We start from the raw sequence: 22,766 nt of genomic DNA, 5'->3' as shown, positions 1-22,766 counted from the left end.
GCTCTAGTTTTACACTGCAAAATTACGGATGGGCTAGCGCAGACAGCCCTCTTGTAGTTTTGCGCAAAATTCAGAAACAAACAAACAAACACGCACAGAAAGGTTACAGAACAAAAAGTAAAAACTGTCTATATTTAGAAACACTTATGGAAATCAATATCTATACATGGGAGTTATGTAAATAAAACAACGCGTAATGAAGATAAAAATATATAAATATATATTAATTAATTTTATTGATGAGATAGCAACAAAAATCACTAACATGGTGGATTCGATCATTAGGACATTGAGGCGTGATCGCAACCTGGTATTATTTCTTATGTGCTGTCACGTGATATAAATTAGAGATCAGATTGTGGTTTGGGTTCCTGCACTTGTTGGTAGGCTACATAGATACCACTAGGTTTGTCATTACATAAAAAAATATTCCACTGGATTTTACTGCTTTTTTTTCAGCACATTAGAAGCGATCAGAAACTATTAGAACATTCTTTCTTTGCCTATACATATTTTTGATTTTGTATTCTAAATACGGCTGGTACGGGTCTCTAAAATACACTTTTACTTCAAGTGGGTTTCTCGTCATCACGAATTGTTTTATTTTGTTGAAGCCTAAAAAACGAAAATCATTTTATATAATATTAGTCCACCAGGTGGGAGAATGACTAAGGAAGTCAAAGGCTAAGCTTAAATATAAATCTAAGATGAAGAGAAATACAGAGGAAAGTCTTGCGAAATCCCTTTCTAATCTGACGGCAAAATAAACGTTGTTTGTGTAAAATAGTGCACTGCTTTAAAAGGTTAAGTTTGGCCACACGAAATCAATCAGTCAGGAGTTCTTTCAGGCCTCCTGTCAGCTACAGTGAGCTTGTACAGATAAGGTACTTGTAAGTCCAGGTCACCGTTTTAAACGGGGTATTCTAGTTCCCGTGGGTACGTTGAGTCATAGTTTAATGTGGTATACAGGAGATGCATAATACGAGGAAACTGAATCTCTTTTTTTTTTTTTGTAGAAATAAAACTACTTTTAAACGGTCTTTGTCAGGTGACGTCGTGAAGTTTATTGTTTTTAGTATAGTTTTTTTTTATTGAATTTCGCGCAAAGCTATACGAGGACTATCTACGCTAGCTATCCATAATTTTGCAGTGATAGACTAGAGGAAAGACAGCTAGTCAATACCACTCACCGCCAACTCCTGACATGCTATTTTACCAATGAATAGTGGGATTGACCGTCACATTACTACGCCCCTGCGGCTAAACAGGGAAGCATGTTTGGTGACGTGAATTCGAACCAGCAACCCTCAGATTGCGAGTCGAATGACTTACGCTCCAGGCCAATTTTTATTATACGTGTCACCACATTCCCTTACACTACAACTTCCGGTCTGGATCAGTCCTACACTATCTTCCAACTATATATTCGTTATCTCTTATTATTTCTTCAGATCACCATGTCAGTCAATATATTCCCATACTCCAGGTCCTAACTTTAATGTAGGTACAACATTGGCTCTGGGTTTAGTAATAATTACCGTTTCCTGTTGTTTGTTTATATAACCAACTTTCTCCTTAGGAGATTTAATAAAATAATTCGTTTAAGAACAGTGAAATTACACACTTTAAACGTTCATAAAGTAGATGAACAAATAAAAATCCACAAACATGCTCACATACAAGTTTCTATTTCAAAATCCTTATAAAGTTTCCTGCGAATTAGGAAGAGTTAAAAACTAGAGATAAAACAAATGTGATACTGTAGACTATCACAGAGTTTTCTCAGGAACACATTTTCACATTCAAGTTCTTACGTCAAAACTCCTGTCCAATATCATAACTAAAATCCTAGAATTTCAGTCCAACTTTATATCTCTCTCTAGTATTTTACTTTATATCACGATGTCTACATTACTATATTTACACGCAAGTATTATGGAATACTTACACTAATATCCTAACAAGTAATAAAAACATTGCAACAATAAATACAATATAGAGATGACAATCTCAAAAAGTACTGAAACACAAGTAGCCAAATCTTTGTAAAAATAACCTTTACTTACTACTAAATATTGAGTCCATGTCAGTTGCATGAAGTCAGGTTTGAATAAATGCGTTTAGATTGAATAGTGTTACACAGTCTTAAAGTACCTAATAACCATAAACTTTTAATATTGACTCAGTACTTACTAGCTACTTATGTAGAAATGTTTGTATAGTTTGACAACCTTCTTTCTGTACTTGGGACATCGCGATCCTTCCATAAAACTTAATTTTTGCACACAAAAAAATTTGTTTCTGGTATTTTTCTAAGATAAGTTTATTGAAGTATCTTCATAAGTGAACATTTGTTCTATATTTATAATTCGATGGTAATATTTACTTTAAATATTACATTAGTTTGTTTGTTTTTTAATTTTGGACCAGTAAAGCCATAATGGTTCTTTCAGGACAGTACAAACACCCCGGGCGCTGGAATGATGTGAAGGGGATATTTACAGATCTCACGCCTTCGAACTCACTGCATGTGCATACATTCGACTCCTCCACATGCTATGGTCATGCCCGTTAATGGATAGGAGATGATACAGATCCTAGGATATGAAGTAACATACCATGCATTCACATACATCTTCTGGGCTCGGCTCTTCTGAAAAATTGAAGAAAACTAGACCGATTTGTATGATGTACTGTTTTGATAATTAAGCAACTGTTTTTGTTTTAAAACTCAGTAACGTGTACAAAGATCTGTCATTTGCTTAAATGTTTGATTTACTTAATACCTTGAATATTAATTCATATTTTTCTATCTGCATATATTTATTTTTACAGAAAGTTTTTGATGGATATCATTTTGTGAAACGAAAATGTACAAACGGTTGTTATATAAGAACAATTTGTGGTGCCATCTAGCAGCCAGAAATGAAACCGTTATTTACGAAACATGGAAATAATTCATGCTTTTAAACTGAACTCACTGCTATGCAAACTGCGAAACACTTGATAATGACAATTAGGTGCTCAAATAACGCTATAACTCAAACTTTAGCAGATATTTGTGTGTATAATAGGTTGAATGTGGCATATATTTTATCCTCGGCCCATCCCTACGTATTACCACTCTTAGTGATACCTCCCCACATCAGTGACATCAAAGTATCAAGCTGTATTCTTACTTTTCATCAATGGTAAAACATCAATATATCAAAACGTTACATTCTTGCTTCATGGCCAGGTGGTTAAGGTACTTGACTCGTAATCTGAGAGTCGCAGGTTCAAATCCCCGTCCCACCAAACATGCTCGCTCTTTCAACCGTTGGGGCGTTACAATGTTTCGGGTAATCCTACTATTCGTTGGTGAAAGAGTAGGCCAAGAGTTGGGGGTGGATGGTAATAATTAGCTGCCTTCCCTCTAGTCTTAAACTGCTAAATAAGGGACGACTAGCGCAGATAGCCCTCGTGTGGCTTTGTGTGAAAACTGAAGAAAACTATTGAAAACACTCTTTCCCATAATATTTCATTGCTTTTCCCTCACAGTATTAGAACAAAATAATATTAATATTATCAGCAAAAGCTACAAATTTTCCAAGAGTACCCGTATGTTGAGCAAAATCTGATTTTGTTTGTTTTCTAGACCTGTCTAGCTAATAATGTATAAAGTGACATGAAAGCTAACTGTCAGAGCAAGAGGATACCTAATAAGTATTTGAACGACGTGTTTTGCGACACATGATCAGAGACCCGGGGTTCAGTTGTAACCACTCCTAATTTAGAACTGCTTACCAGAAGAAAAGCAATCAGTAAATATCGCTTAATGACAGGTTTGACGCTGCCACAAAATGTGCAACTTGTTCGGTGAGAGATCGCAGGCTCGAACCTCAGACCTTTTATTGTAAACCTGTATCTTAACCAATAGGACACATTAGCATCAATTTGTCTAAGATAGGTGATAATAATAATTTCATCAGATATATTTACTATACACTCTGTAACTGTGTAAATTGCTAGAATTTCCCATACATAAATTTTAACTGATATCTATTCATGTCTTTACATACCAACTAACCCTTAAGATAGTTTTTATAACATCATTTGTTTGTCTTTACAAAATAATGCGTACTTTTAAACTAATTTTACAAACACCAAGGAGAGCGATACTGATTTAGATTCGACATTACTTGGACAGGCACAGTTTCATGTTTTCTGATTTTTCGCCTTTCCGCCCTTCACTAGAAAAGTGACTGCGCTTAGAAAGATTCACCTTATCGATATCAGCTATTCACGTTTAAACCATTATCAATATGGCTTTTAGGGCTGAGTATAACCTAGAAACGACCATGCCAAAACTCTAAATCCGGGGAATCCTGAATCACTTCACATTGCTGCAAATATGGGGCCGTAAGTCCATTACAAGAGTGACGGACAAATCCACTATATGCTCAGATGAAAATAATCCAATAGTTGGCGGTTGGCGCTATTGACTAGCCTCTTGTCTAATAGTTGAAAGTTAGGGACGGCTATATAGAGAGAGTTATTTGGGTTGTTTGGTTTGAATTTCGCGCAAAGTTACACAAGGGCTAGCTGTGCTAGCCGTCCCTAATTTAGTAGTGTAAGACTAGAGGAAAAGCAGCTAGAGTGATGTCGAGAAAACCCATTTGTAGAGAAATATATATGTTAAAACGGCTCGTTTGTTTCTTTGTAAACCTGACGATGACCGAAGAAGATCGAAACGTTGTTCGCTCATCTACGTAAAATATTTTCTCAACCCAAACGAGCCGTTTTTGCACATATAAAAGCAGCTAAACATCACTACCCACCGCCAACTCTTAGGTTACTCTTTTACTAACGAACAGTGGGATTGACCGTCACATTATAACGCCCCCACAGATTACGAGTCGAACGCCTTAACCCACTTGGCCATGCCGAGCCTGATTTATTTGGGTGTGATTTTTGTAAAATTCAGAAACAAATGGCGCTAGAAGATCTGACATCTTAATGTTGATTTGTTTGAAGAAGCAACTCAAAGTTAACTCAATACTATGTTTGATGTATCATACAACTCAAAGTTAACTCAATACTATGTTTGATGTATCATACAACTCAAAGTTAACTCAACACTATGTTTGATGTATCATACAACTCAAAGTTAACTCAACATTGTGTTTGATGTATCATACAACTCAAAGTTAACTCAACATTGTGTTTGATGTATCATACAACTCAAAGTTAACTCAACACTGTGTTTGAAGTATCATACATCAAACGAACAGTAGTTTATTAAAAGAAGTTAGCCAAGTTTGATATCTTCCAGACTAGAAGAATGCGGGTAAAAAAGTCAGAAACAGGAGGTAATAACATTTTGTTATCAGCCGAAACTTGAAGACTCCCAGGCTAGATAGAAGAAGTGATGAAGCTTCGAAGTGAAACGAAAGGTGGCTGCTAATACTTTACTAGCTTGTTAACTGTTTTATTATTGAACATTTAATTGTCTTAACAATATTAGTGTACTGTAAGACACTCATTAAACAAATTATTTAATGAGTGCTCTGAAGTACTGTAAATAACATTTTGGTTTTTTACTCGTAAGCCAGATCAGTGAATAATAGGAGCGACCAGCAAATATTATCTATGTTTGTATCTATGGTTGTATTTCTCTAACAAACATTGTGGTTGTATCTGTAAGTATTTCTCTAACAAACATTATGGTTGTATCTGTAAGTATTTCTCTAACAAACATTATGGTTGTATCTATAAGTATTTCTCTAACAAACATTATGGTTGTATCTCTCTAACAAACATTATGGTTGTATCTATAAGTATCTCTCTAACAAACATTATGGTTGTATCTATAAGTATTTCTCTAACAAACATTATGGTTGTATCTGTAAGTATTTCTCTAACAAACATTATGGTTGTATCTATAAGTATCTCTCTAACAAACATTATGGTTGTATCTGTAAGTATTTCTCTAACAAACATTATGGTTGTATCTGTAAGTATCTCTCTAACAAACATTATGGTTGTATCTATAAGTATCTCTCTAACAAACATTATGGTTGTATCTATAAGTATCTCTCTAACAAACATTATGGTTGTATCTATAAGTATTTCTCTAACAAACATTATGGTTGTATGTGTAAGTATTTCTCTAACAAACATTATGGTTGTATCTATAAGTATTTCTCTAACAAACATTATGGTTGTATCTGTAAGTATTTCTCTAACAAACATTATGGTTGTATCTGTAAGTATCTCTCTAACAAACATTATGGTTGTATCTGTAAGTATTTCTCTAACAAACATTATGGTTGTATCTGTATTTCTCTAACAAACATTATGGTTGTATCTGTAAGTATTTCTCTAACAAACATTATGGTTGTATCTGTATTTCTCTAACAAACATTATGGTTGTATCTGTATTTCTCTAACAGGAAAATGTTATTGTTTTGGTTAAGAAAAAAGTCATAACCTTTAATCCAGTCTCGGAAATATAAACACAAACATTAATAAACTTCTTAATACACTCATCATTGTTAAAACATGCATACGTTTCTGTAAGACCTCACCATTATTGTAAAATACACATATACTTTTATAACAGCTCACTATATTATAATAATGGGTACACTTTCACGGTGACTTCACCATAGGTTAGTAATGTGTACAGTTTCAACACATTATAATTATATGTACACTTTCGTACACTGTATTATAATAATTCAACACAACATATCCAAATTATGTATATACTGCAGCTTTCTTTAATATTTCTGGAACGACTCAATACGAAGTAACAGTAGCGTTATTTCAAAAATGTTTTGATGACAGAAAAAAACACGTCACTATCCTAACAATACCTTACAGTTACTGGTGTCTCTAGTAGAACAAAGACACTTGTAGCTGGTAACAAATGTACTAGGAGTTTAACAATACCTTACAGTTACTGGTGTCTCTAGTAGAACAAAGACACTTGTAGCTGGTAACAAATGTACTAGGAGTTTAACAATACCTTACAGTTACTGGTGTCTCTAGTAGAACAAATACACTTGTAGCTGGTAACAAATGTACTAGGAGTTTAACAATACCTTACAGTTACTGGTGTCTCTAGTAGAACAAATACACTTGTAGCTGGTAACAAATGTACTAGGAGTTTAACAATACCTTACAGTTACTGGTGTCTCTAGTAGAACAAATACACTTGTAGCTGGTAACAAATGTATTAGGAGTTTAACAATATCTTACAGTTACTGGTGTCTCTAGTAGAACAAATACACTTGTAGCTGGTAACAAATGTATTAGGAGTTTAACAATACCTTACAGTTACTGGTGTCTCTAGTAGAACAAATACACTTGTAGCTGGTAACAAATGTATTAGGAGTTTAACAATACCTTACAGTTACTGGTGTCTCTAGTAGAACAAATACACTTGTAACTGGTAACAAATGTATTAGGAGTTTAACAATACCTTACAGTTACTGGTGTCTCTAGTAGAACAAAGACACTTGTAGCTGGTAACAAATGTATTAAGAGTTTAACAATACCTTACAGTTACTAATGTCTCTAGTAGAACAAAGACACTTGTAGCTGGTAACAAATGTATTAGGAGTTTAACAATACCTTACAGTTACTGATGTCTCTAGTAGAACAAAGACACTTGTAACTGATAACAAATGTATTAAGAGTTTAACAATACCTTACAGTTACTGGTCTAGTAGAACAAATACACTTGTAGCTGGCAACAAATGTATTAGGAGTTTAACAATACCTTACAGTTACTGGCGTCTCTAGTAGAACAAATACACTTATAGCTGGTAACAAATGTATTAAGAGTTTAACAATACCTTACAGTTACTGGTGTCTCTAGTAGAACAAATACACTTGTAGCTGGTAACAAATGTATTAGGAGTTTAACAATACATTACAGTTACTGGTGTCTCTAGTAGAACAAATACACTTGTAACTGGTAACGAACGTGTTAGGAGTTTAACAATACTTATAATTACTGGTGTCTCTAGTAGAATAAAGACACTTGTAACTGGTAACAAACGTGTTAGGAGTTTAACAATACTTATAATTACTGGTGTCTCTAGTAGAACAAATACACTTGTAACTGGTAACAAACGTGTTAGGAGTTTAACAATACTTATAATTACTGGTGTCTCTAGTAGAACAAATACACTTGTAGCTGGTAACAAATGTATTAGGAGTTTAACAATACCTTACAGTTACTTGTGTCTCTAGTAGAACAAATACACTTGTAGCTGGTAACAAATGTATTAAGAGTTTAACAATACCTTACAGTTACTGGTGTCTCTAGTAGAACAAATACACTTGTAGCTGGAAACAAATGTATTAGGAGTTTAACAATACCTTACAGTTACTGGTGTCTCTAGTAGAACAAATACACTTGTAGCTGTTAACAAATGTATTAGGAGTTTAACAATACCTTACAGTTACTGGTGTCTCTAGTAGAACAAATACACTTGTAGCTGGAAACAAATGTATTAGGAGTTTAACAATACGTTACATTTACTGGTGTCTCTAGTAGAACAAATACACTTGTAGCTGTTAACAAATGTATTAGGAGTTTAACAATACCTTACAGTTACTGGTGTCTCTAGTAGAACAAATACACTTGTAGCTGGTAACAAATGTATTAGGAGTTTAACAATACCTTACAGTTACTGGTGTCTCTAGTAGAACAAATACACTTGTAGCTGGTAACAAATGTATTAGGAGTTTAACAATACCTTACAGTTACTGGTGTCTCTAGTAGAACAAATACACTTGTAGCTGGTAACAAATGTATTTAGAGTTTAACAATACCTTACAGTTACTGGTGTCTCTAGTAGAACAAATACACTTGTAGCTGGTAACAAATGTATTAGGAGTTTAACAATACCTTACAGTTACTGGTGTCTCTAGTAGAACAAATACACTTGTAGCTGGTAACAAATGTATTAGGAGTTTAACAATACCTTACAGTTACTGGTGTCTCTAGTAGAACAAATACACTTGTAGCTGGTAACAAATGTACTAGGAGTTTAACAATACCTTACAGTTACTGGTGTCTCTAGTAGAAGAAATACACTTGTAACTGGTAACAAACGTGTTAGGAGTTCAACAATACTTATAATTACTGGTGTCTCTAGTAGAAGAAATACACTTGTAGCTGGCAACAAATGTATTAGGAGTTTAACAATACCTTACAGTTACTGATGTCTCTAGTAGAACAAAGACACTTGTAACTGGTAACAAACGTGTTAGGAGTTTAACAATACTTATAATTACTGGTGTCTCTAGTAGAACAAATACACTTGTAGCTGGTAACAAATGTATTAGGAGTTTAACAATACGTTACAGTTACTTGTGTCTCTAGTAGAACAAATACATTTGTAGCTGGTAACAAATGTATTAAGAGTTTAACAATACCTTACAGTTACTGGTGTCTCTAGTAGAACAAATACACTTGTAGCTGGTAACAAATGTATTAGGAGTTTAACAATACGTTACAGTTACTTGTGTCTCTAGTAGAACAAATACACTTGTAACTGGTAACAAACGTATTAGGAGTTTAACAATACCTTATAGTTACTGGTGTCTCTAGTAGAACAAATACACTTGTAGCTGGTAACAAATGTATTAGGAGTTTAACAATACCTTACAGTTACTGGTGTCTCTAGTAGAACAAATACACTTGTTGCTGGTAACAAATGTATTAGGAGTTTAACAATACCTTACAGTTACTGGTGTCTCTAGTAGAACAAATACACTTGTTGCTGGTAACAAATGTATTAGGAGTTTAACAATACCTTACAGTTACTGGTGTCTCTAGTAGAACAAATACACTTGTTGCTGGTAACAAATGTATTAGGAGTTTAACAATACCTTACAGTTACTTGTGTCTCTAGTAGAACAAATACACTTGTAACTGGTAACAAACGTGTTAGGAGTTTAACAATACTGATAATTACTGGTGTCTCTAGTAGAACAAATACACTTGTAGCTGGTAACAAATGTATTAGGAGTTTAACAATACCTTACAGTTACTGGTGTCTCTAGTAGAACAAATACACTTGTAGCTGGTAACAAATGTATTAGGAGTTTAACAATACCTTACAGTTACTGGTGTCTCTAGTAGAACAAATACACTTGTAGCTGGTAACAAATGTATTAGGAGTTTAACAATACCTTACAGTTACTGGTGTCTCTAGTAGAACAAAGACACTTGTAGCTGGTAACAAATGTATTAGGAGTTTAACAATACCTTACAGTTACTGGTGTCTCTAGTAGAACAAATACACTTGTAGCTGGTAACAAATGTATTAGGAGTTTAACAATACCTTACAGTTACTGGTGTCTCTAGTAGAACAAATACACTTGTAACTGGTAACAAACGTGTTAGGAGTTTAACAATACTTATAATTACTGGTGTCTCTAGTAGAACAAATACACTTGTAACTGGTAACAAACGTGTTAGGAGTTTAACAATACTTATAATTACTGGTGTCTCTAGTAGAACAAATACACTTGTAGCTGGTAACAAATGTATTAGGAGTTTAACAATACCTTACAGTTACTGGTGTCTCTAGTAGAACAAATACACTTGTAGCTGGTAACAAATGTGTTAGGAGTTTAACAATACCTTACAGTTACTGGTGTCTCTAGTAGAACAAATACACTTGTAGCTGGTAACAAATGTATTAGGAGTTTAACAATACCTTACAGTTACTGGTGTCTCTAGTAGAACAAAGACACTTGTAGCTGGTAACAAATGAATTAGGAGTTTAACAATACGTTACAGTTACTTGTGTCTCTAGTAGAACAAATACACTTGTAGCTGGTAACAAATGTATTAGGAGTTTAACAATACCTTACAGTTACTTGTGTCTCTAGTAGAACAAATACACTTGTAGCTGGTAACAAATGAATTAGGAGTTTAACAATACCTTACAGTTACTGGTGTCTCTAGTAGAACAAATACACTTGTAGCTGGTAACAAATGTATTAGGAGTTTAACAATACCTTACAGTTACTGGTGTCTCTAGTAGAACAAATACACTTGTAGCTGGTAACAAATGCACTAGGAGTTTAACAATACCTTACAGTTACTGGTGTCTCTAGTAGAACAAATACACTTGTAGCTGGTAACAAATGCACTAGGAGTTTAACAATACCTTACAGTTACTTGTGTCTCTAGTAGAACAAATACACTTGTAGCTGGTAACAAATGTATTAGGAGTTTAACAATACCTTACAGTTACTGGTGTCTCTAGTAGAACAAATACACTTGTAGCTGGTAACAAATGCACTAGGAGTTTAACAATACCTTACAGTTACTGGTGTCTCTAGTAGAACAAATACACTTGTAGCTGGTAACAAATGCACTAGGAGTTTAACAATACCTTACAGTTACTGGTTCTCTAGTGGAACAAATACACTTGTAGCTGGCAACAAACGTATTAGGAGTTTAACAATACCTACAGTTACTGTGTCTCTAGTGAAACAAATACACTTGTAGCTGGCAACAAACGTATTAGGAGTTTAACAATACCTTACACTTACCAGGCTCGCTGGTAGGACAAATACACTTAACAGAAACCATATTTGTTCTTGGGTGTTTTTTTTGTTCAAATAATTCTCCGAGTCCCATTTTGCAATACGTGTGATGTATAAGAACGGCTGGATGTTCCGTTTTCTCCGACTGGCTTGTGGCAAAAACTGCTCCTTTGGATCGAATATAAACATCAGAACTTTAGTAGCATATAAACACAAATACACTCTCTACACAAAATTGTATTGATGTTACACATATGTAAGTTGGTATTCTAAAAATTAAAATATCTTAGGTTAGTATTTCTTTTCTCGAATGGTACATAATTAATGAGTCTAATTTCAATTACGTACACTCTAATACTAAACTTTCTGACGTCCTAATTTCTTCTACATTGTCTTTGGTCTACTTTCGCATTCATTTCTCATCTTGCTGACCACCTTGTATATTTGTAAACCAATGAAGTTACATCAATAGCTTTGTGCGCACAGAAAAAAAAAGTTATTGATACACATATAGATATATTGAAACATATGATTGTTTGTCTGTTTTATTAATTTCGCACAAAGCTCTATAAGGACTGTTGCTCTAAATTTAGCAGTTTAAGACTAGAGGGAAGGCGATGACGAGAAACCCACTTGATGTTGAAAATGTATCTTAGGACGGCTTGAATGAGTATCAACACTTTTACTAATAAAACAGAGAACAACGTTATAACCTTCTGAGGTTATCTTCAGGTTAACAAAGTAAATAGGCTTTATTAGTAGAAGGTAGCTATTCATCATTATCCATCGCCAAATGTTGAACTACTTTTTTACCAACGAATAGTGGAATTGACCGTTCAATTATAACGCCCTCACAGCTGAAAGGACAAGCATGTTTGGTGTCAGGGGGATTCGAACCTGTGATCCTCAGAATCCGAATCGAGCGCCCTAACCACCTAGCTATGCCGGGCCTTAAACATACGACGAACAAACAGCAGTAGTGATTGTTAAAAGATTCGACAATTCAACGAATTACTGTCAGTAAAATGGAACTGGTAGAAGCTATTGGCATCTTGTTTGTTCAAACGAAATGTAATAATAGTAATAATAATACACAAAATAATGTCTTAGTAAGCCTAAATAATAACCGTTATTCCTTTCTGACCGAATAGTCGGATTTTATCGCCGATCCCATAGCGCACTCATGGGATCCAAAAGTGAGGATCACCCTTTAGCATCAAAGGGTCGCGAACCATAAATTCTCGAAATGCACAGTACGAGCACGCTATCCAATTAAATATGCTCAGCCTGCTAAAGAAAAACACTGCGTATAATGAACTGTGATCTCGTTAAGCAGAAAAACTCAATTACATTGGAGGGTGTTTCTGACTTGTTTTGTTTTTACTGGTCACTCATTTTTATGTCCAGATTCACCTGAGTGGGTGTCTAGATCATCTTTCCTTTAACAGCCACAACACCTTGACTTGCCCCCTTACAGTCACAAAACAGAAAGTAATATTTCAGGTGGTCAATCCCACTATTCGTTGGTAAAAAGAGTAGCCGAAGAGTTGGCGGTGGGTGGTGATGACTAGCTGCCTTCCCTCTAGTCTTACACCGTTAAGTTAGGGACGGCTAGCGCAGATAGCCCTCGTGTAGCTTTGCGCGAAATTCAATACAAACAAACAAACAATATTTCAGGTAAACGTTCAAAAATATGTTGAGTACACACATCTATGGGTGAAAATACCACACAAATGACCTCCTTTGTGCCACTGTAGCGTGCACAGAGACGTATATTTTGAACTCCTTGAGCTAAATGGCATCCATTGAAAGTTCTTTGGGTGAGAAAAATCAAAATAATAATGGTCATTTATTATAATACAGCTTTATCCTGTTATGACATAATTTGGGTTTTTCCGGTGTTTCTGAAGTCAGAATTTTGTACACCCCGACGAGTGGCCCATATTGGAGGAGAATATTTGGTTATGGGAGTTTGAACTCACAGCCTTCAGATTTTGAATCTATCTCTCTAGCCACCACGCCATACCAGGCCCACATTTGAGTTCAATATATGTGTGTGTGTGTGTGTGTGTATTCGACTTGCTGTACATTATCAAAGACAGAAAGAAAATAACAAAAGTCCCCAATGTGTATAAATATTATCTGGGCATGCGCATCTAATGTATAATAGGAAAGTGACTACTGTGACATGTAATAATAACTACCGAAATAAAGATGTCACTTGATCTTTACAAGGCCGTGATTATCGTAACAAGCTAAGGAGCAGAGAATTCAAACTTCGAGCTGCGATAAACCAGTGACCCAGCTCTGCAGTGGGGAGGGAGCATTATAAGTGTGATGGTCAACCAGTTAAAGAGTAGCTACATACATTGCAATGTGTGAAATATAGTCGCATACATTATAGTGAAGACAGCATGTGTAATTATCAAATATAAAGGACAAAGTAAAGAAGCCATGACGCTACCGACTTCAGGTTACGACTTGCGATTACTGCGTTACGTTATATTGTGCTAACTGTTCTGCATTCACTCATAGGATGGATATAACTGTCTGGAGAAGATGTGTACTAAGATTGACAGAAATGTACGGAACTTAAATTAGGCCTTAGAAACAAAATAATAAATGTTATTTATTGGGTTCACCGATTAAGTTATGTTCAGAAGTAGCTGATGTACGGCTTGTATCCGAATGTCGACCCACCAACACCTTAAGTGTTACAAGAATGCCTTGAAGTTTGCTTTAAATCAAGGTGAACACAGAAGAATGCTGGAGTGACAGAAATGAATTGAGATCCGAATATTGACCTTTTTCTCCCGTGTCATTCCTTTTTTTTTTCTTTTGGGAATTACCTGCTTCTGTTTACTGTGCGAAGTTAAACCCCTGATTTTAGGGTCGTAAGTCCGTACACACTGACCAATGATGAGCCGTATATGTCAACTTCGATTGCGATCGGTCAAACACTACAGGCGTGAAATACAGACAATGGTTTCTCAGGGCAATAATAGAAGGGTCAAATTAAATGTTGACCCCCACCCTTCAGATGCCATTCTGTTTGGAGATCTATGGAAATATTCCAAGTTTGGTTTTAATTGATTAAAAGTTATGGATGTGAAACGTGAATACACAAACAGACATAAAGGAGTAACGCAGAAGAATAAGATCAAAAGTCGCCCCTTATGTCACCCCTTACGTCACCTCTTGAGGATCCTAATGGCGGATGCAAAATTTGGTTTAAATCGGTTAAAACATCTACAGGTGTTAAAAGCAGACCCAGAAGCAACATTTTAAATTTATGTATGTATAAGTAACAACACAGAGACTAAACTTAATTTGTAGTGTTTAAAATCCATTATCCAGAAAAGCTCTAACTTTTATCTATTTACAGTTGCTATGTGTAACCTAACTCCTTAACCAGGGCTCGAGAGAATCATACATAAGCTCCCAAATTTCGTCTGAAAAAAAAGCTGCTAAAAATACCTTGACAAATGTTTTGATATTTATTATGACAAAGGTACATATAGGCTTACCGTCAACCTCCTCACAAACCACAATAATATGTAAAATTTTATTATCCTACGCAGAAAATTAAGTTCTAAAAAACAAACATACATTTGAATAATAATAAAGATGATGTTTTTTCTCTCTCTCGACCGTATTTAAACTTTCATGAATAGAAACGGTTTTGAAATTTGAATATTCTTTACTAACTTGCTGTTCTTGGTGTTGCATCTCCAGTTGTCTGTATTTCGTCTCCAGTGATGTGAGTCTTTCTTCCACGTGAAAGATCCTCAGTCCACACAGACCCGAGAGGCCTAACGAAAGAACGCATAAAATCCATAGTAGTACAACGGGACCTTTTACACATCGACAAGATCCATCCCGTGTTTGTTGGTCGGACATCACGTTGACCACATGTTGAGCAGTGTCTTTTTCAGCATTTTGTGAACTTTGGCGTTGCTGTTCATGGCGGTGAATGGATGAGTTCCTGGACGTTGGAGTTGAGTTTAATGGTGCGTTTCTGTTCCTATCAGGAAGATTATACTTTTTCCGTTGACTTTTATTCCCTTCTTCTATAGCCCCCATTCTTATTATCCTTGTGTTTTCCCCTATAACTTGTCACTAAACACTTTGTGCAATTCGCTGGCCGCATTTATTAAAAGGTTGTACTAAAACTGTCACTATGTAGTAGACTAAGCCTCTGCAACCAAAGCTCGAGACATCCTTCACGTGCTTTCACCAGTGTGATAACTGAGTGAAAACTGAACTGTTGACTTTACTCTCGAGAAAAGAAACGAAGAGCACGTGCAGCCAGAGAAGTATTTTCCTCGCATTAATAATAATAAAATCACGTAAAGTTTTATTTTACAGATGTTACAAGAAATGTAAAATATAAAATATAAATAACTGAAGGGTAGAAAAGTTAACCAGGATAAAAACAAAATTTAATACAAATATTTCAAATAATTTAAGGTATATAAATAATTTAATATTATAATAGTCCACGCTCGCCCTTTCAGCCGTGGGGGCGTTATAATGAGACGTTCAATCTCACTCTTCGTTGGTACAAGTGTTGTCGGTGGGTGATGATGGCTAGCTACCTTACCTCTAATCTTACACTACTAAATTAGAAACGTTAGAAACGGCTAGCGCAGATAGCCCTCAAGTAGCTTTGCGCTAAATTACAAAAAAAACTAATCTGTTTTGTATCTTTAGAAAATACGTATCTTAATCATTGCGATCTGTTTAAATAAGTATTAGTTTTTATCAGAATATATTTAGCTTTTCATAAATAATAATAACTTATAAACAAAATATCTCACAACATAACCTCAGTGGGTCCCCTTCAGGTGGGACAGCGATAAGTCTATGGACTTACAAAGCTGAAATCCGGGCTCGATTCCTCGTAGTGGACACAGCATGAATGTGACTTTGTTCTTACACAAGTAGAACGCCAGTAGCTCATCGGTTTATGAACTTATGGTAAGCAAAGAACAGATAACCCAACGAGACAGACAAGCAACACCTCATCATGTAATTTCTAATTTTACTTCCATTTTTTTTATCATCCACTGGTACAGAGGTAAGTCTATGGATTTACAACGCTAAATTCAGGGATTCGATTTCTCTCGGTGGACTCAGCAGATAGCTTGATGTGGTTGTGCTATATGAAAAACACGCATACTCGCATTTTTCTTAACAAACAACATTTAAATTATATTAATACATAACCTAATATTTCTAACAATTATATTTTACCAGTTAACGTTCGATGAAAAACTAACAAAAGCTGTCACTAAGTTGAAACAAAAATAATAGTGTTATTTTATTAAAACTCAAATAATTATATATAAAGTTTGCTCAGTATTTATTCTCTTTTCTAAAATCATATTAATTCTCAGAAAAACAAAATTAAATAATTCGTTAACAAATATTTTAACTACTTTGAAATATTTTCGAAATACTGATAATAAAATATTAGTTCTAGAATTCACGTCTCCTTTTTATATAATAAATTTTCACCGCGTTTTTATTCGCTTCCAGAAGAAAAAAAAGTTGAGAAAGACAGGTTATAGATATTTACCATTGGGTACAATATATCATTTTGATAATCCCTAGGAATATTTGCGGATAATCTGCATAGTATGAACTTTCCTCGTTTATTGATTCATAATTGTACTTTTATTAGTTTTCTCAATCACAAGGGAAAATAACAAAAATAAAATACTCTTTTTTTATATTAGATATTTTATTTAAATGTCTATAACATTTGTAGAGTAAGTTTCAAAATAATATGATAATGTTTTAAAACTTCCCGACTGATAAATAAACGGATATTTTTATTTGTTTTACAAAGAAGCCTCTTGATAAAAGTGTTGTTTTTACGTCTTAGAAATTAATTTCTTAATACTCGGTTTTAAGTTTTCTTAGCTTTGAATTTATTGTGTTTCTGAAAATTTCGACGTTACTTTGATAATAGGAACATTTGATGTTCATACACAAGTTATTTCTAATTTTTAAAATATTTGATTACAGATAATCACAAAGTTCCACAACGGGCTATCTGTTCCGTGCCCATCATGGGAACAGTTTATTTGTTTCTTGAATTTCGCGCAAAGCTACACGAGGGCTATCTGCGCTAACCGTCCCTAATTTAGCAGTGTAAGACTAGAGGGAAGGCAGCTAGTCATCACCACGCACCGCCAACTCTTGGGCTACTCTTTTACCAACTAATAGTGGGAGTGAACTGTAACTTTATAACGCCCATACGGCTAAAAGGGCGAGCATGTTTGGTGTAAGTAAGGTGTATTTGATTATTTCTTTATTGTTACTTTCACTAACAGTGTTGGCTAAGGTATTAAGTATATCTAGTGTTGTATTATTTTCAGTCATTATTTTTATTATTATATTTTTCTTGCTTTGCATTCTTATCTTAAGATATTATTAGGTTTATGACCGAAAACGTTGTTAAAAGTTAGGGTACCCAACTGATGAAACATTGAATTTTAATTATAAATAAGAACGTAAGAAAAGTATATGTAATTAGCAATACGCATTGCTCTGTTAATTTGTAATTTCGTTTTACGCAGATAACTTGCTCTAATCGGATGTTGATACCAATTTTTATTTATAAAACATTCTTAGTCCTCAAGCTCATATTCATCCATCTAGCGGAAGAGGTTGTAAGGTGCCATACTACAGAACATTAGTTGAACCTGTAAACATTTTTATTTTTCCTCTCTCCACTAGACTTAAACGTTGTAGCTATTTTAATACAAGCTAATGTGGTTTGGTTCGAAGCGAGAAAGAATTAGACTGTCTGCTGACAAAAAAAAAAATTGTTTATATAAGTGAATTCAAGGGTTGTCTCATAAACAAAATTGTGAATTTTGCTGATAAAGAGAAACGTAAAGCCCGGTATATTTCTGGATTTGCCATATGTCACTGAATTAAAACAGTTTCGGAAATTTTTACTTTACACAAACAATTTGAGAGCGATAATCAACAATCAGTCCTTTTGTAGCGTTGAGTTACAAACTATATTTGTGGTATTCCAAACAGCCTTTTCTCACTACGAAACAAAGCAAACTTAAGTATTGTAACTGCTGCCATCTATGAGCCGTTAAACGCAACACATTTTATTATCATAAAAAATACATAAAATCACAAGCATAATTCAGCCAAGCGAAGACTTTTCATCTCAACTTTTTGAGTAGAGATTAAATTCATGTTGTTGCAACAGCATGTACATCAGTACTCACTTAGACACCGTAGGTTTAACACAATAATCTATATTAAAATGCATATACAGCCCAAGATAGTCACTAACACTAGTGCTAGAGGCATCAAGACACTGTATCACCATCCATGAGTCAACAAACTTGTTTCGATCAGCATTATAAAAAATCAATACAGACAAATCAAATGAAATAAAAACTATTCTACTATTATTCCCAAAAAAGTAAATTACATTCTTTGCTGATAAAAAATACAATATTCTCACTACAAAGAAAGGTGTTATACACCTTTAAAGATATAATGTATCTGTTATTCTCATGCTGGCGAGAGAATGTTTCGGTCCTGATATTTAAGTGTTCGCAAAACAGTAAATTTTCATGGAAGATGTGAGAGTATCGACTAAATTCAAAGTGTGCTTGTTGGGAAGCATTTTGACCTATTATTATGATTGGATTGTTTTGAATTTCGCGCAAAGCTGCTCGAGGGCTATCTGCGCTAGCCATTCCTAATTTAGCAGTGTAAGACTAGAGAAAAGGCAGCTAGTCATCACCACCCACCGCCAACTCTGGGGCTACTATTTTACCAACGAATAATGAGATTGACCATCACATTAATAACGCCCCCACGACTAAAAGGGCGAACATCTTTGGTGTGATGGGGGCTCGAACCCGCGACCCTCCGATTACGAGTCGAGTGCCTTAACCACCTGACGATGTCTATTTCGAAAAGTTTGTTTGTTTGTTTTGAATTTCGCGCAAAGCTACTCGAGAGCTATCTGTGCTAGCCATCCCTAATTTAGCAATGTAAGACTAGAAGGAAGGCAGCTAGTCATCACCACTCATCGCCAACTCTTGACTACTTTTACCAACTAATTATATACTAGGGACAGTGCTAGCTGTCCCTAATTCATCAGTGTGAGACTAGATGGAAGGCACCTAGTCATCACCACTCATCGCCAACTCTTGGACTACTCTTTTACCAACTAATAGTGGGATTGATCGTCACATTATAACGCCCCACGGCTGAAAGGGCGAGCATGTTTGGTGCGACCGGAATTCGAACCCACGGCCCTCGGATTAGGAGTCGAACGCCTTAACACACTTGGCCATGCCGGGCCTATTTCGAAAAGTTAATCAAACTTTTCTTTATCGGGGCAATTATGATTGTGGTAACAGATAATATCCGAACTGGATTAGCGATTAGTTTAAGTCCCAAATGACCTCACTGCTTATATATTTCATTCACTACGGTGAAACAGACATATTGAATAATCTTATTTACATTATTTTACTTTAATAACATTAAGTGTCATGTTTAGTGTTCAATAATTTTATACGTAAATGAAAGTTGTGTACTTATATTAAGGCCTGGGTTATAAGTCTGATGAATAATCACCGGTTTTCAATTAATATATGTTTCATGATTTCAAAACCATATAAATCTCTCAAATGTTAGTACATACGACTTCAGTTTAACAAAGTATTATTTATTTCTTTATTATTTTAGCACAAACTTACAAAATAGGTTATCTATGGTTTGTACCCTACTGGCTCGGCATAGCCAGGTGGTAAAAGAGCTCGACTCTTATTCTAAGAGGCGCGAGTTCGAATCCCCGTCACACCAAACAAACTCGCCCTTTCTGTTGTTATAATTCCCCATTTCGTTGGTAAAAGAGTAGCCGAAGAGGTGGTGATGACTAGATGCCTTCCCTCTAGTCTCACACTGGTGAATTAGGGACAGCTAGCACTCTAATCCTCGTGTAGCTTTGGGCGAAAATAAGACAACTTTTTCCACTTTAGGGATTTTGTTTGTTTGTTTGAAATCGAGCAAATAGCTACACAATGTGTTTCGATACCCATGGTGGCAGAGCACAGAAAGCCCATTGTGTAGCTTTGTGCTCAATTCTAAACAATTAAGTATTTGCGATTTTTTTCAGAATAAAACCCGATTTTTTAATGTGAATATTTATACTTTTCGTGATTACACTTGCATAATCACACGTAATTTTAATCTATATATTTTATTTCCCGAAGAAACAGTGGTAAGTATATAGTCTATGGACAAACAACGCTAAAATCTAAGATTTGATTCCACACGAAGGACACTGTAGATAGACTAATGTGGCCTTCATATAAAAAAACAACTAATCACATTTTTTATTTAAAGTATACCCTATGTTTTTTTTTTAAATCATTGACTCTAGTGTGTGTGTGTGTTTTTTGTAGCAAAGCCACATTGGGCTATCTGCTGAGTCCACCAAGGGACATTGACTCGAATGTAGGAAAATATTTCAGCTGAATACCAGAACCCCGAGATATAACTGTACTGTAACTTTATTATTAACCCCAAAGGTGCGAAATAACGAAATATTCTTTTTTTCCGCTTGGCGCTTATTCTACTTTCGAACAGCAGTAATAAATCAAGGTGTTATTATTATTAATTTTCTTAATACAATATAGTTGTCATTTGAGAAGTTGCATATAACTATCTTCATATAATTATGACCCAGCATGGCCAGGTGGAAAAGGCATTCGACTAGTAATCAGAGAGTCGCGGGTTCGAATCTCCGTCACACCAAACAAACTCGCTCCTTTCAGCCGTGAAGTTGTTATAATATTACGGTCAATCCCAGTATTCGTTGGTAAAAGAGTAGCCCAAGAATTGGCGGTGGGTGGTGATGACTAGTTGCCTTTCCTCTTGTCTTACACTGCAAAATTAGGGACGGCTATCGCAGATAGCCCTATGCAGCTTTCGCGAAGTTCAAAACAAACATATAATTACACAAATTGTTTTTGTTTATTTGCAGTTAGCCTTGTGCCCTGATTAATACTGTTAAAATTCAAATACTGCTTTTAGTTTTAAGTTTTCAATTCTAAGTGTTAAATATTTAGTCCTAAATTCTTAAGCCTATTAATGCCATCAACATCACTTCACGATGGTGAAATGCAGTTTCAGAACTGAATATTTAACAACATATTTGAAACGGTTTACATTTACTGATGATTTAGTCAAATGTACGATTTTAACATGGTATTGTTGAATTTGATATTTCTTTTTCAACATAATATACATCTAAATTTTATACATACCATACAGAGAAAAGCGTCACAGACGTAGAGAGATAAACAAAATAAGTAACAATAATAGTACCAGGGGATAAGCAGAATTCACAACCGTTAAAATCAATTATGGTTGGCATCCAAGAAATGGTTTACATCTCAGGTATGTGTGCATTAGGTATTCTTAACAAATTGATCACAGGTATATTTTAGTGATTAATGTCCTAATACTGGGAAAGTTTTAGTACAGTAAGAAAGAAACAAGTGATACCAGGGGCGAAGATTTTTTACATCCGATGGGGGGATGATTTTTGCAACCACTTATGTGGACTGTTCAATTTGCAAATTGGTAATATTTGATTACGTGAACCTGAGAGCTGTAAACATGCAGTCACAGAGTAATCTTATTGCCACGATACTTGCATGTATACTTAGGCCTACTGACTGATACTTACGAACTATCGCTTAGATCGAAAAGCTTAGAAGCACACCTATATTAAAGATGTACATTTCGGCTACTGAAAAAGCCTACATCTAGGCCTAATTATGTAATTCGATTAGTAAGAACACGAGAATCACAAGAACAAACACACAATTTGTAGGCCTGTGATGCAGTAAAACAATTCAACAGACCAAACTGTAAGGGGGATGATTGTATGCACCATACCTCTCACCTAAAATGAAGGGGGGATGTATACCCCATCCTCCCAGGATCTACGCCCCTGAGTGATACCATAGGTCTTTATACACTAGAAACCTAATGGTAAGGCAATCTTTCTAGAATGCAAATAAAACGTGGTTAAATGATAAACCATCATATTGGTTAAAATTTCAATTCGTTATGATATATGAACAGTGCTTGAGAACAAGCAAAAATAATTTAACGTTGCAGAAATACCTAATATACAA

At 35.0% G+C, this 22,766-nt stretch overlaps 1 protein-coding gene across 4 annotated transcripts in view; it reads right to left on the bottom strand.

The window, feature by feature from the left end:
- LOC143234413 (uncharacterized) overlaps nt 1-16,514 on the bottom strand; it is a 32,088-nt gene extending 15,574 nt beyond the window's left edge. For 2 of the 4 annotated variants that reach the window (XM_076471778.1, XM_076471779.1), the window contains exons 1-2: nt 15,271-15,423; nt 11,569-11,730 (exon numbers count right to left, since the gene is read on the bottom strand). In XM_076471778.1, coding sequence (XP_076327893.1) covers nt 11,569-11,730; nt 15,271-15,400 — 292 coding nt within the window. In that variant the 5' untranslated portion in view covers nt 15,401-15,423. Of the gene's footprint in view, nt 1-11,568; nt 11,731-15,270 lie in introns of all 4 variants that reach the window. The other 2 variants (XR_013018644.1, XM_076471780.1) reach the window with 2 other exon arrangements.
- Nucleotides 16,515-22,766: the final 6,252 nt, after the last annotated feature.

The sequence above is a fragment of the Tachypleus tridentatus genome, chromosome 12, assembly GCF_004210375.1.
Source record: "Tachypleus tridentatus isolate NWPU-2018 chromosome 12, ASM421037v1, whole genome shotgun sequence".
Classification (NCBI taxonomy): domain Eukaryota; kingdom Metazoa; phylum Arthropoda; class Merostomata; order Xiphosura; family Limulidae; genus Tachypleus; species Tachypleus tridentatus.
The sequence above is the reverse complement of the archived record's forward strand: the minus strand, read 5'-3'. Positions and strand labels throughout refer to the sequence as shown.